At 45.2% G+C, this 14,199-nt stretch overlaps 1 protein-coding gene and 1 pseudogene across 1 annotated transcript in view; both read right to left on the reverse strand.

Moving 5' to 3' along the window:
* Nucleotides 1–7,998: 7,998 nt before the first annotated feature.
* Nucleotides 7,999–14,199, reverse strand: part of LOC137504698 (galactose-3-O-sulfotransferase 2-like) — a 35,615-nt gene continuing 29,414 nt past the window's right edge. The window contains exon 2 of the mRNA XM_068233284.1: nt 7,999–8,781. Within this exon, the coding sequence (XP_068089385.1) occupies nt 7,999–8,781 (783 nt within the window). The remainder of the gene's footprint in view (nt 8,782–14,199) is intronic.
* Nucleotides 9,917–10,048, reverse strand: LOC137505814 (U2 spliceosomal RNA; annotated as a pseudogene).

Consider the following 14,199-nt stretch of genomic DNA (forward strand, 5'->3'; position numbering starts at 1 on the left):
TTGGATGTGACTAGGTGCATCCAATGCGATGTTTTGGTCACACCCGATGCGATGTTTCGTGCGCATCGCGCTGCACTTAACTTTACGCGCGCAAACCTTTGTGCGCAAACGTTTTGCGCGTGATCTGTACCAGGTTTAGACGTGCAAACTACTTAGCACCCTAGTTTGCACATCAAAAGCTTTTAGGCATGCTAACTAGGTTAGCACCCTTTTGTGAATCGAGTCCAAGGCGTGTTAAGTTAACCCAGATAAGGCATGCTATTTGTCTTAGTGAATCAAGCCCATTCAGTTCCGAGTCAAAGACTGCACTACCTGTTTGTTTGCAAGCACAAAATCGCAAATTGTTAAACAAAAACGCATAGAAAATCACTTGCACAAAACACAAATCTCAAAAAATACACAGGTAATCACTTTGCTAACAAAAGCGCTTGTGATTGCGATTCATAGTGTGAGTTACGCTGTACACTTGAAGGCTGATTACTTTTGCTTTATTTCCTCTACAAGCATTTCAACAATAATTCTTGATTGAATTGTACAGCTGTTCTACATTTTGTTAAAGCCATCCATACACCCAGAAAGAAACAGCTGTTTTCATTTAATTAAAGAGAACCTGTATCAAAAAACTCCCCTGGGGGGTACTTACCTCAGGAGGGGGAAGACTCAGGGTCCCAATGAGGCTTCCCCCATCCCTGTAGCTGCAGGCAGTCCAGCGCTGGCTCCCCCAAAGTGTCCCGCAATCCTCCCCTGACAAGGCTTGCTATATTTACCTCGCCGGGATCCAGCGCAGACGCAGTAGCGGCTCTTCCTTCGAGCTAGGCGGAAATAGCCGAGCCAGATCGTTTACGTTCTACTGCGCAGGAGAAAAAGGACTCGTGTCTGCGCAGTAGAGTGGATCGACCGAGTTTGGCTATTTCCTCCTTACCCAAACTAAAATCCGTTAGTACACCTGTGCTGGATCGTGGAGAGGTAAATATTTACATCTACGCACTTTGGGAGACCTGGGCACTTAACGGAGGGACATTGGAGGATGGGGATCCTAACGAGGCTTCCCCCTCACGAGTTAAGTATCCCCCAGAGGGGTATTTTTTTTATTACAGGATTTCTTAAAGTAGTATATTTAAGTTTATTTATTTATTTTAGACACACCATATCTTCTGATTTTTTTATCCACACAATCAGCTCCTTTATTTGTCATATCTTTTTAAAAGATTTTTAATCCCTTTGAGGTAGATGCATCAAACTCCTTGCCTATGGGTTGGAGAAACTGAGGGGGGCTTTATAATAATGCTGCTAAACAAACAGTCACTAGCGTTCTGCAGTCATGTGACAAGCCGTGCAAATAGAGATTAGCCTGATGCATGGACGTAAAATTACAAAGAAAGAATACCTCGCATGGCATGTAAAAGCAAACAGTTGTTGCCTTCGGGATACACCTTATGGTATTACCATGTGGTGGGCTCTGTAAATGCTTCATTGCGCCTTAGATAAAGATTTGTCTTAGTTATTGATGAACATAAAAATGTTTCTATATTGGCAGGAGGAGGTATGATTTCTCATGTAATGGATGTACAGCTTATTGTAGAGGGTCCTCAAGTGAGTCAGTGGATCCAAACCAAATTATTTAATTATATTGCAAGGGAAGACATTTTGTTGCTACTCACATGCGGGCACTTTCTGTCTTCCATTGCAAAGTAATTAAAAAATGTGATTTGGAAGCATACTCTCATCATGAAATATAATTGTGTTGCATTGCAATTATATTACCCATTGTGACAGAACGCAAAAGGAGCCGTACAGTCCCTGCTGCTCATAAAACCGCTGATACAAAAAGTTATCAGCTCAATCCACCTGTACATAGTGATAGCTATTAAATAAATATTCCATAAACTAACCGCAAACTGCTGCTCAAAGCTGCCAGATAAATATTTTTCAGAACACAGAAGAGACTTTTAAAATTGCATATATACCCGAGTGTGTCTATTATCCCTTTCCAGTTCAATGTCAGATCATGTCCGACACTGGAATTTTTCAAACATACTCCATAGGAAAACTGGCTGCCATTAGATGGAGCTTTTGCCAAATAAAATCCAGCACAGCGCCATTCTTCTGTGCTGCACCATGTTATAAAAATATTAGGTGGGCGCATTTGGGCCGATCACTAGGGGGTGCTTGCCGGATCTAGTCCACCATGGCATCATCCTACGCGAATCAAAGTGTCGGACAAAGTCTGACACTGTGATCCTTTCCATTACCGCGCAACTTTGCGTAATAACGTAATTATGGTGCACGTGCAAGGGGATGGAGCTACACCGGCCCTGCTGCTAATGCCGGGTTACCTACTTGCTCTAGTGTGTGGAGGTAACGCCTGTCTGGATCACTGGAGCTACCACAAAACTCGATTACCCAACTCCCCTTCCCCCCCCCCCCCCACTGGAAAAAATGAACTGCCTGGGGACATGTGTGCAGAGCCGGGACAAGGTATTCCAGCACCCGAGGCTGAGACACCAAAGTGCCCCCCCCCCATCCCTCCCACTCCAGCTGATACACACTGATTGCTATTGACTAGGAGGCACCCCAGGGCACCCAACTCCTGACCCCCCCCCCCATCCCCACATCGTCCTCGTTTCGCTAGTTGTCCTAGCAAAACAAGGACCGTGCCCGCAGCCCAGCGAGTGAAACAAGCGGGCAAGGGGACTATGATTCCAATAAAGCAAATTATGTCTTATAACTAAATAAAACCCTTTAAACACACCCGTCACTCCCCAATCTTTGATATCTGTAAATGTGCCCTCAAAACTCACTGTTTCCATCAGGCATATGCTCTACCTTAGGCCAGTTCACCTATTGACCTCTGGCCAAGTTGTATTTCCTACCAGATAACCTAAAACACACTGCCTCTAGGTATGATTATATACTACCCCACCTCTTGTTTCCCCCCTTATTCCTTTAGATTGTAAGCTCACAAGGGCAGGGCTCTCTCACCTTTTGTGTTTTGGATTTTGCTTCACATTTATTCACATTTATTTTGACACAGTTACCAATTCTGTACTTTGTACCGATTCTGGATTTTGTACCAATTCCATATTTTGTATACTGGTATATACCATTGTCTGTATTATTTTTGTACCCCATATTTGTTTCTTACTTTGTACAGCACCAAGGCATATGTTGGAGCTTTATAAATCAATAAAAATAAACAATAATTGCATGTTATATCTTTTTACACCACTAGGTGGAGTGCTGACACTAGTTCTGTGACTCGGCAAGCATCTTTTTTTGTCAAGTTTTTCAACATACTGTACTTCCTTAGGGAGAGTTGCCATGGTCATTTTCATTTAATTGAATGTATCTGGCTCACCAAAATTCATTCCAATGTGGAGTGTGACATGCTAGTTGGTGGGGATTGCGATGTCCTGGAATGTGACACGCTAGTTGATGTGGGCAGCACGGTGGCGTAGTGGTTAGCACTCTCACCTTGCAGTCCTGGGTCCCTGGTTCGTATCCCAGCAAGGTCAACATCTGCAAGGAGTTTGTATGTTCTCCCCATGTCTGCATAGGTTTCCTCCAGGCACTCCGGATTCCTCCCACATCCCAAAAACATACAGATAAATGAATTGCCCCCCACCCCCTAAAATTGTCCCTAGACATGCACTACACAATACATACATAGACATATGACTATGGTAGGGTCAGGGATTAGATTGTGCGCCCCTCTGAAGGACAGTTATGTGACAAGTATACTCTGTACAGCGCTGCGGAAGATGTCAGCGCTATATAAATAATAATTTCATAACATGAAACCAGCCATAGATTTAGAGAAGACTTTAAAAAATGATGGCTGTCCAAACAGCTGCCATGCCAATAACTAAAATACGGCTTCAGCATAATACAATGGATGTTCATAAGCAAATATCTCTATTTATTCACATTATCTGCAGTTCCTGAAAAGGACAGCTACAAATAATAAATAACAACTGAAATATAGATTAAGCATATTCAAAGAACTGTAATGTACTGTAGATTTAGAATAAAACATCTTTGTTCACATTACCTGGAATACTGTACATTGACCAGCTGCTTGCAATGGTCACATGACAGGAAGTGCAGCAGAGTTCTGTGTGGCATAAACTGATAAGCTTTTTTAGATGCGTATCCTCGTCTTTCTACATGAGTTCAGTATATCATGCTATTCTCTTTCTCCCCCTTGGACAAAAAATCCACTGTTAGGCAGGGTTCACACAAATTGTGTTCCTCTTAGGAATATGTGAAATCGCATTTGTTGCACATCTAATGAAAGTCAACGGAGAATCACACTTCTGCTAAAAATCACAAATTTTTGTTTGTGTTTTATTCTCGTGTGTGGAAAAAAAAAACGTCCATCTCACAGCATAAATTTGTACATATCATGCTATTTCCATCATGCATTGATTTTCATTATCTGCGGTAAAAAAAAAAGGATGCAAAAAGTGTGAATCCTACCTTACTGTATATCTCTACCCATATGTCTCCTTCTGCTAGGATATTGCTGTACTAATTACAAAACAGTCAGCCAAAACTGGCTAGTCCTGCTTACCCTATGCAAATACTGCCACGCAATACTGTATTCAAAAATTACAAATGCTGCCAACTTTGAAAAAACAAACATAATAATAGGTCTGTTACGACAGCATTCACCTGTTAGGCTACTTACACACCAGGACGTTACAGGCGCAAGTTAGTGCAGCTTGTAACGCAGCCCACCGCACAGCACTATAAAGTCAATGAGGCTGTTTACACTGCCCATGTTGCGTTACACAGTAACGCTGCACGTTCGGGCAAAGTGCAGTGTACTGTGCGTTCTGAGCGGCTTAAGCCGCGTTAGACTGTTTGCACATGCTCAGTGGGGGGCGAGAGGAGGCGGGGAGATGCCGCTACAGTAGCCGCGCACATGGCTACTTAATATGCACTGCACTGGCGGCTGCTGATTGGCCGGGGGGACCACGTGATGCGGAGTGTCTCACTCCGCATCACGAGGTCCCGCCGGCCAATCAGCACCACTCTGGTAGACCTTATGCGGATAGAGCCGCCTAACGCGGTTCATTCTAACGTCCTCTCCCGCACCACCATACGTTGCGTTAGGTGCACGTTATGTGACCTTAACGTAGCACCTAACGCAACGTCTTAGTGTGTAAGTAGCCTTATTCATTGTTATTTTGTAACGCCTGAAAGACTCATAGGTACTGAATTTTCCCCAAAAGGTTTTTTCTTAAAGGCTTAATTCACAGTGGGAGGTGTATTGCGTTCCCTGTAAAAACAAGAACACAACAGAGGGGAAAGTTGCATTGCATGCTATGCAACCATTGCATCACATACAGAGCCAGTTCTCTCATGAAGCAAGGTGAAATACTTGTATCAGGCGCAAAGATTACAGGGACAGCATTTGTGTACTGTGTGTTTACACTTACAGCATGCAGTAAGAGCAGGAGGAGAAGCGAGAGGAGAGTGAGGTGATGAGGTCAACTCTGGCAAAAAGCAGCTTGTTGTGCTGTGTGAGGAGTCTGACAGTGAGTGAGGAGGGGGGAGGCAGGAGAGCAGCAGTGTTTCATTTGACTTGCACAGCATAAGGGAGGAGGTGGCACTGCTGTCCTGAATGAGGAGGAATGGAGAACGGCCAACTGGCTGGGGGTGAGCAGTTAGTTTGTCACAGATCTGCAGCCAGCCAGCATGACATTGTGCTGAGCTGCAGCATGTCATGTCTCAGGTTGTTGTATATGCTCCCTTGCTGACTGAGAACATTAAATGAAGCAGAGTAAATTGTCGAGTGCTGAGTGATCATTCCAAATGTGTGTGCGTGCGGGGAGGGGGGGAAGAGGAGGGGGGGGGGGGGCATCCCCACAAGTTTGCCTCAGACAGCAAAAAGTCTAGAACCAACCCTGATTGCATACAGTCAATAAAAAGCATGCTGCCAGCCTCTCAGGTCTCCATGTTTCTGGCTTAGGTTTTTCTGTCACATACCTGGTGGAAGACTTCAAGGACAACTGTAGTGAGCGGTATATGGAGGCTGCCATATTTATTTCATTTTAAAGGGAACCTAAACTGAGAGCGATATGGATGTTTCCTTTTAAACAATACCGGTTAAGTGGAAGTCCTGCTGGTCTTTTTGGCTGCAGTAGTGGATGATCACACACCTGAAACAAGCATGCAGCTAATCCAGTCTGACTTCAGTCAGAGCAGTGAGAGAACCTGATCTGCATGCTTGTTCAGGGGCTGTGGCTAAAAGTATTAGAGACAGACTCAGATTAGACTCAGAACAATTTTGACAGTTCTTTTTCACCTACTTTAGTACTTTTTCAATTGCATAATGGCCTTTGGGCTATATCTTATAAGCCTTTCTCCTGAATTTTTATTTTGTTAACATCCTGTGTTTACCAATAAGCTCTCTGCCAGGGCAGGAGCTGACACAGCCGAAGAGATCAAATAACAACATGTGATTAGTCGCATAAGGGGTAATTAGACAGGTTAAACTTATTAAATACATGCAGGGTGCATTTCTCTATGTTTTCCTTCTGTCCCATGTAAGAGTTCAGGTCCACTTTAAGTACGGAAGCAATTTTCCCCTGTGGTGCTCCTCCCATTCATTCACCAACAACTTTATCACTACTTATCAAGCCTAAATGATCTATATTTTGTTTTTGTCGCCACAAATTAGGCCTTTTGGGGGTGATACTTGCTTTCATTAAAGAGAACCTGAGGTGTGTTTAAAGAATGTTATCTGCATACAGAGGCTGGATCTGCCTATACTGCCCAGCCTCTGTTGCTATCCCAAACCCCCCTAAGGTCCCCCTGCACTCTGCAATCCCTCATAAATCACAGCCACGCTGCTGACAAACAGCTTGTCAGAGCTGGCTGTGTTTATCTCTATAGTGTCAGTCTGCTGCTCTCCCCGCCTCCTGCAGAACTCCAGTCCCCGCCTGCATCCCTTCCCTCCCTGCTGATTGGAGGGAAGGGACGGGACAGGGACCGGAGCTATGCAGGAGGCGGGGGAGCAGCTGAGACTGACACTACAGATGTAAACACAGCCTCACAGCATGGCTGTGATTTATGAGGGATTGCAGAGTGCAGGGGGACCTTAGTGGGGTTTGGGATAGCAACAGAGGCTGGGCTGTATAGGCAGATCCAGCCTCTGTATGCAGATAACATTCTTTAAACACACCTCGGGTTCTCTTTAATTACTTTATTTTTTTATGTATTTTATAGGGAAATACAAGAGAACATTTAAAAAATCCACAATTTCTCCAATTCCATCTTCTATGGTTAATAAACAATTCTACTATAAATAAAACCCACACATTTTATTTGTTTAGATGCCCCGGCTATAACAACCTTTAAATTATATTCCCAGTACAATTTATGGTGACAATATATTATCTGAATATAAAGGTGAATGTTTTTGGTTTCTACCTTACCAATAATTGCAAAGCCCTTATTTGCTAAAATACCAGTAATATACACTCTCCCGGTCCCTCTGGCGGTTCCGTTACTGCTGACTTTCGGGCTGAAGGTCGGCTGGTTCTTCCTGAATGTGGACGTTTCATCATTACGCCAGCCAATATGTGTCATAGCACTGGCCGGCATGACAATCCTGTGCATGTGCAGTTCAGAGTTCAAAAACCGTGCATGCGCAGAACTGTCACGCCAGCCAGTGCGATGATGTGTAGTGGCCGGTGTGATGACGTGGAGTGTCGCTGTTCAGGAAGAACTGGTCGACCTTCAGCCTGAATGTCACCGGTAACGGAGCCACCAGCGGGACCCGAAGAGGAGCCAGGAGGATGCCAGTGGACCTCGTGGCCTATGGTGGGCTGGAGGAAGCCACCAGTTTCATTTTCTTTTACTGCTCAGGGTCCCTTTAAATCCCTCTGTACTTCTTTCTAAGAAAGAGTCTTTACAACATTCTGTCTCTTTTTCGTATTTTTCCCAGCTTCCATCTTGCCCTGTGGAGCAGTTGTTGCCATCATGGTCCTAGGACGGAGTTTGCTTGCCTTCCTGATTATCATGTAAGAGGGACCCGTACTGGAGCTCCGGCGTGACAAGTCTCTTGCACAGGAGCTCGAATGTTGTTGGAAGCCCAGGCTTTAGGTTGTATCCAAGGATCCTGGCTAATCCAGACTGAAATGGCATCAGTGATTTGTCCTGTAACTGTTTTGGGTCAACTTCACCTTGTAGACATATTTTAGCCATCTCATCCCTTTTCATTCGGAGTTTATTAACTTCTCTTTGCATACGTTCCCATCCAAACTTCTCTACAAGCTTCCAGAAAGAATTATTGAAATAGACATAAATCTGCCAGTCCAAATTGTTCCAACTTTTCACCTTGTCTTGTGCTTCTAAAGAGAGGGCTTTCTTAGTGGTATTACTTCTCTTGTTCAGTGGAAAGGACAGGATATCCTCATATGACCAACAGAGAGCTTCCTTCAAAAGAATGAGAGACTCATCAAAGTACTCTGTGATCAGCACCAGATCAAATATTGTATCTATTGTTTGCCATGTTAGCTTTAAGTTTTTCCGGGTTCCTAGTCCATTGGGATCAAACCCAAGATCAAAGGTCAGGAGGTTCTTAGCTACGTAGCTATCTCTTGCATTTGCATGATAAAATGCAGAAGAGTTCTTCAGAAAATCTTCTAAGCTTTTTGCGTTTCTGAAAGGCTCAGAGGCCTTATTGTAAGTAAATAAGGACTCCATCTGGGTGATTGGATTTCGTAGTATAGTGAAGTAGAATGTATCACTTGGCATCACTTTTTCAACCTGCCCATCAAACAAACAATCAGGATTTCATTTACAGACAGAAATACATTTAATGACATTGTATGTACAGTGGCATTTCTATATTTTTACACAGAATACATGCAACTATATTACACTGCCAGATCGCACATTGTGGCCTTTACTTAATTCACTAAGCTACTTATGTAAATACTGGTAAAAAAGCATGTGCACTGTTTACTGTAGTAACCTCAATGTTCCAGATACTGTAGATAGTGAAGGAATATTTATATTTTGACCTGCTCTTATATCAAACCTCTTACCTTGGTCCTTTAATAAGTGTAATGGCTTCAAATAGGTCGTTTTGCTTACTTTTATCTAGATCTCTGGCTTTACTGGTTTTGCAATTGCAGTTGCTCATGAAGCTAAACACTTATTTTTTTCTTTTTATTATGTGCTACGGTAAGTTTCTATAGAACTAATTCCTGAAAGACTTGCTTTAAAGTGGTAGTGGTAGCCCTTAAAGCAAACCTAAAAAATAAATAAATTGAGGAGAGAAAATTTTTTTTTTTTTTTTTTTTTTTAAGCTTGTCCTGGCTCCTGTTGCATGCAACAGGAGTCCCTGTTAGCCAGGCTATTAGCCCCATGCACGGAAAAAGCGTGAGTGCCCTAAAGCACCCCCACAAAACGTGCACGAGTAGCCACGGGCCCCACAATACAGCAGGGCCCTTCCGGTTGTTCCCCGAAGGGAACCTTCCCCCTTTGCCATCGGCTCAGGGGGTGGCATCCTCCAACACCCGAGGGGTTGAAGGATCCTGGAGTCCTCCTCCGAGGACCCCGACTGTGCCCAGTGGTTACCCAAAGGGCCTGGCAATGTGGCATCCCACATGGTCCGGGTGGCTCCCCCGAGAGGGAGCCGGGTGGGAACCGAAGTCCCCGGTGCCAGCAAGCTGGCCCCGACCTTGCGGCCGGAGTGATAAAAATTCCGCACTCTCCCTAGCCAAAAGGCCGGGGAGCTGCGTTAGTTGGCGATGCATATGGGCAGTACAGACCAAAGCACCCTACTTCCGCCTGAGATCTGCCACATCTCAGGTTTTTCAGGTGCACCTGGAGCGCCACTTCCAGGGGCAGTACGCCTAAGCAAAGCCCTCAGCCATTCAGCCTCGATCATGGTATAGATCCATTCAATCAACTCCTGGGAATTACGACCAGGAAGGACACCCTGCCACAGTGCCATCCCTCCAGGTCCCCCCAAAAATTTCAAGAACAGATACTACACTTGATCTTAGCCAAAAGGCCAAGAAGCGAAATAATTGTATTGATAGTCCCACTCCTAAATTTGAAGAACCTCATAGTCTTGCTTGAAAACAACCTTTAGGGCTCGTTCACACTAGTGACATTTTCAGCCATTTTTTTAAGTGCAGGCGATTTTTAAAATCGCCCTCAAAACGCTTGTGCAATGAATCTCTATGTGTGAGAATCTGCTCAGCTGCCTGTGCAGACAGGCAGCTTTTTGACCACTGTTCAGGTCTGCATTCTGCAGGTCTCTTTAAGAGAGACCTTTTGTCAGTTGTGCAGCTTGCTGCAGAGGAATTTGCATACGTTTATCATGCAAATTGCCTAGCCACATCCATTGTGGGCTTGCTCTATAAGTACTATCTGTTTCCCACAATGCTTGGCTGGTCATAAGGATTTAGTCCTTTGTAACACTCCTGGAGGGGTGTCAGCCATGCTCTTTGTTTGAAGATCAGCTTAGAGTTATTCCTGGAACTTGCACTAGGCAGGTTTCCCTAGTGCAGTTAGGATTGTTTATCTGTTTTGTTTGTCTGTTGCGATTGTCCTGTCCCAGCGACAGGAAATCGTTCTGTATGTCTAGGTGCTAACCGCAACAGCGGTTGTTGCTGGTAGCCCCTTCTGATCTGTTTCCCTGGATCGTGCTAGCCTCTTTTCGCTAGTGCTGTGGATCCTTCTGTTCTGCCTCCCTGGATCGTACTAGCATCCTGCGCTAGTGCTGTGGATCCTTCTGTCCTGCTACTCTGTACCTGGATCGCACTGGCATCCTGCGCTAGTGCTGTGGATCCTTCTGTTCTGTCTTCCTGGATCGCGCTAGTCGCTTTCGCTAGTGCTGTGGATCCTTCTGTTCTGTCTGTCTGAATCGCACTTGCCCTAGCGTTAGTGGCAGTGGATTCCTCTGGTCTGGATCTTGGAGCTAACCTCGGCTGCGGTCGCTGCTGGTTACTCCTGTTTGTCGTGTGCTTGGATCACACTACTCTGACAGCAAGAGCAGTGGATCTTTCTGATACCTGGTTCGCACTGGCTCTGACGGTAAGAGCAGTGGTTCCTGTTTGATCGATTCTCGTTGTCTGTCTGTTTGCGTGCGCTTGCTGGTGCCTGCGGTAAGGCAACCGTGTAGCAAGCGCTTTTGTGTGGTGTCTGTCTTGTCTTGGTTATTTAGGCGTGCTTGTCTCTATTGTGCTTATCACGTGGAGACCGCGCACGAACGCGTGCACTGTTGCGAATGAGTGCGGTGTTCGCGTTCAGTTAGCGTTTGTTATTTTCCTTGTTATTCTCATTGTATTATTTGCTGTGCCTTTGCTAACCTCGTATTCTGTTCTGATCTGCCTTGTGTCACGTCTGGCGATCGCACCTCTCGTGATCGCGTTCCTATTTCATATCTGCTGTTCTGTGTGCACTGTCGCGGGGTGGCGACTAGGTTGGCGCACACACATACAACCTGTCCCTTTTCTCGTTCTCATTCGCAATCGCCTCTCTTGCGATTGCGTTCTGCGCTTCGTACAATTCCTGTCTGGCATTTGTGGAGGTACAGAGGATTGGTTCCTCTGCACTCCCCAGCGCCATCTGCCGACAGGAATTTCCCTCTACGGGTGCGTAGCACCTTTTGCTGGGTGCCTGCAATTACACGCTTGTGGAGGATTTCCGCCGTATCAGCGCACGCGTTGTGCACTGATCACGGAGAAAGTTCCACAATCGTTACACTATGAGAGATTTATAGAGAGGTTCATATCATTCGTGCACTGTGCGTGCAGCAAAGCCATGCCTGTAGCATTTTTGGGGCGATTTTTCCTCAATGGAAGGTATAGGAAAAACAAAAACGCTCACAAAATCGCTTTGTACAGCAATTGCGTTTGTGTTTTTAAGAATAAATACATTGTATTTATTTTTTTCTGGGTCAAAGAGTTCACTTCCTGACTTGCATCAGGAAGTGAATTGCAAAACCGCTCTTGAAAAGCGCTTCGGAAAGTGCTTTTACCAAAAACGCAGCGCGCAGTGGAGCGCTGGGAGGGGGGGGAACAAGCTTACAAAAATGCAAAATGTTTGCGTTTGCATTTTTGGGTGTGAATGAGGCCTCAAACATCCTTGAAACTTTTGACTGTCTTAGGTTTATGAGTGTAGCTTTTATTTAATGTTATTCAGCTCCCATACAAGGAAATCTTGAACTACAAAACTTGTCATCTGTTCCCACCCAGCATAGGTTTTTCTCAGCCACAAAGAGTTGTACAACTTTAATTTGTTATCAGTCCAGCTGCAAATAAATTGTTTGTATTGTTTTATTTGGGACCCTTTTATTGTAACACTCACACTAATGCTAGGTAGACACTGTGAGATTTTCTGGCAGGTTAAGGCCTCTTTCACACCAAGACGTTGCGTTTTAGGGGACGTTAAGGTCGCATAATGTGCCCCTAACGTAACGCATGGTGGTGTTGAAGTTGAACGTCAGATTGAGCTGCAGTATGAGGCTCTTGGTGCTATCCTGGGGAGTCAGGATCTTTTCAATGATTCGGAACGGATCATTGAAAAGATCTGGATCTTTGAACCGAATCTTTGAATCATTTTACTAGGGAAGCAGGAAACTGGTGCAGCAGAGTGAGAGGTGCAGGAGAATGAGGGCACATTTAGGGTGCTAATGGGGAAGGGAGAGATGCAGCAGGAAGATTGTGCTTGTGCACAGAAGCTGCAGTTCCTGTTTCTTCCAGACATCCACTGTGAACGAATCCTTCATTGTGATGATCCTGATGATTCGACTCACAAAAAAGATCCGGATCAAAGATCCGAATTGTTCATGACCTGGACAACACTACAGTGCAGTGAATATTAATTAGCCATGTGGCTAGGAACAATAGCGGACTTTCCCCTTACTGAGCATGTGCAAACAGTCTAACGCAGCTAAAACCACATATAACGCACAGCATGCTGCACTTTCTTTGAACGTCCAGCGTTACAATGTAACGCAACGTGGGCACTGTAAACAGCCCATTGATTTTTCATTACTTTGAGTTGGGCTGCGTTACAGGCTGCTCTAACGTGTGCCTGTAACGTCCCACTGTGAAAGCAGCCTAACTGTTAGATCGATTATTTCCAACATGTCCGATCTGATTTCGGATCGATTTCCGACTGTTTTCTATTCATGTTGATCAGAAATCGATCGGAAACCGATCAGAAATCGATCAGAAAACAGATCGGACATGTTGGTAATAATTGATCTGACAGTTAGGGCTTGATTCACAAAGCGGTGCTAACAGTTACCAGCACGCTGGTGAAAAGCCCTTTATCATGTCTAAACTCAGTTAAGGTGTGATAAGTTTAGGTGTGATAAGTTTAGGTGTGATAACTATAGCACCAACTGGGTTAGCACCGCAGTGCACAGCTGATCAAAAGTTTTGCCCTAGCAAAGTCTGGTGCACTTAGCATAGAGTTTAATGGTGCTGCTTTGCGTGCGGGACTGGATGGGTTTACCCCGTCCCCTTAAATGCCATAGGACAATGTTTCTATATGAGCCTGAATGTGCTGCGGCCCCATATTCTTTTTTTCTGTCCTCCCTCAGGACTTTGTTTCTATCTCCCCTACCAAAATAGCCTGTCAGGTTTACCCTTTCCTGGTGGAGGAGACTGACAGGATGCTAAATGCTCCTCCATCAGATCTACTCGGTTGCCTGACAGCCGAGTTACCTCATTTTCTCCAGCTCACAATGTGGCTGTAGTGAGGGGCGCATAGTTTCCTGTATTTCTATCTATTACCTTTTTTGCTTTCTCACTTTTGCGGCATTCTCAACGTTTTTTTCGCCTGGGAACTATTGTGTGGAAGCTTGTCATGGCGGCAGCTTGGCATCTGATGTCATTAGGATGCGCGCGCGAGCGACGTCCTACTGTATTTATGCTCTGCCGGGGGGTGGAGTTTGGTTGCCGTGTTATTCAGCGGCGACTGCCCTCTCTGTACCACATACGACATGTTGTTGTAGGGTGGATGTGCACTCAGAGCGGGTGCTCAGGGAGAGGGACGGACTTTTCCTATAAAAGCCGAGCGAGTATGTCTTTTGGAGAGACACATCAAAGTGTGTGTTGGGCATGTGATCTACGGTGACCATACGTCCCGCTTTACCCGGGACGCGTCCCGCCTTCGGGGGGCGCTGTCCCAGGCTGCATGAGGTCCCAGGAAACGTCT

This window comes from Hyperolius riggenbachi, chromosome 4, assembly GCF_040937935.1.
Source record: "Hyperolius riggenbachi isolate aHypRig1 chromosome 4, aHypRig1.pri, whole genome shotgun sequence".
Lineage (NCBI taxonomy): Eukaryota > Metazoa > Chordata > Amphibia > Anura > Hyperoliidae > Hyperolius > Hyperolius riggenbachi.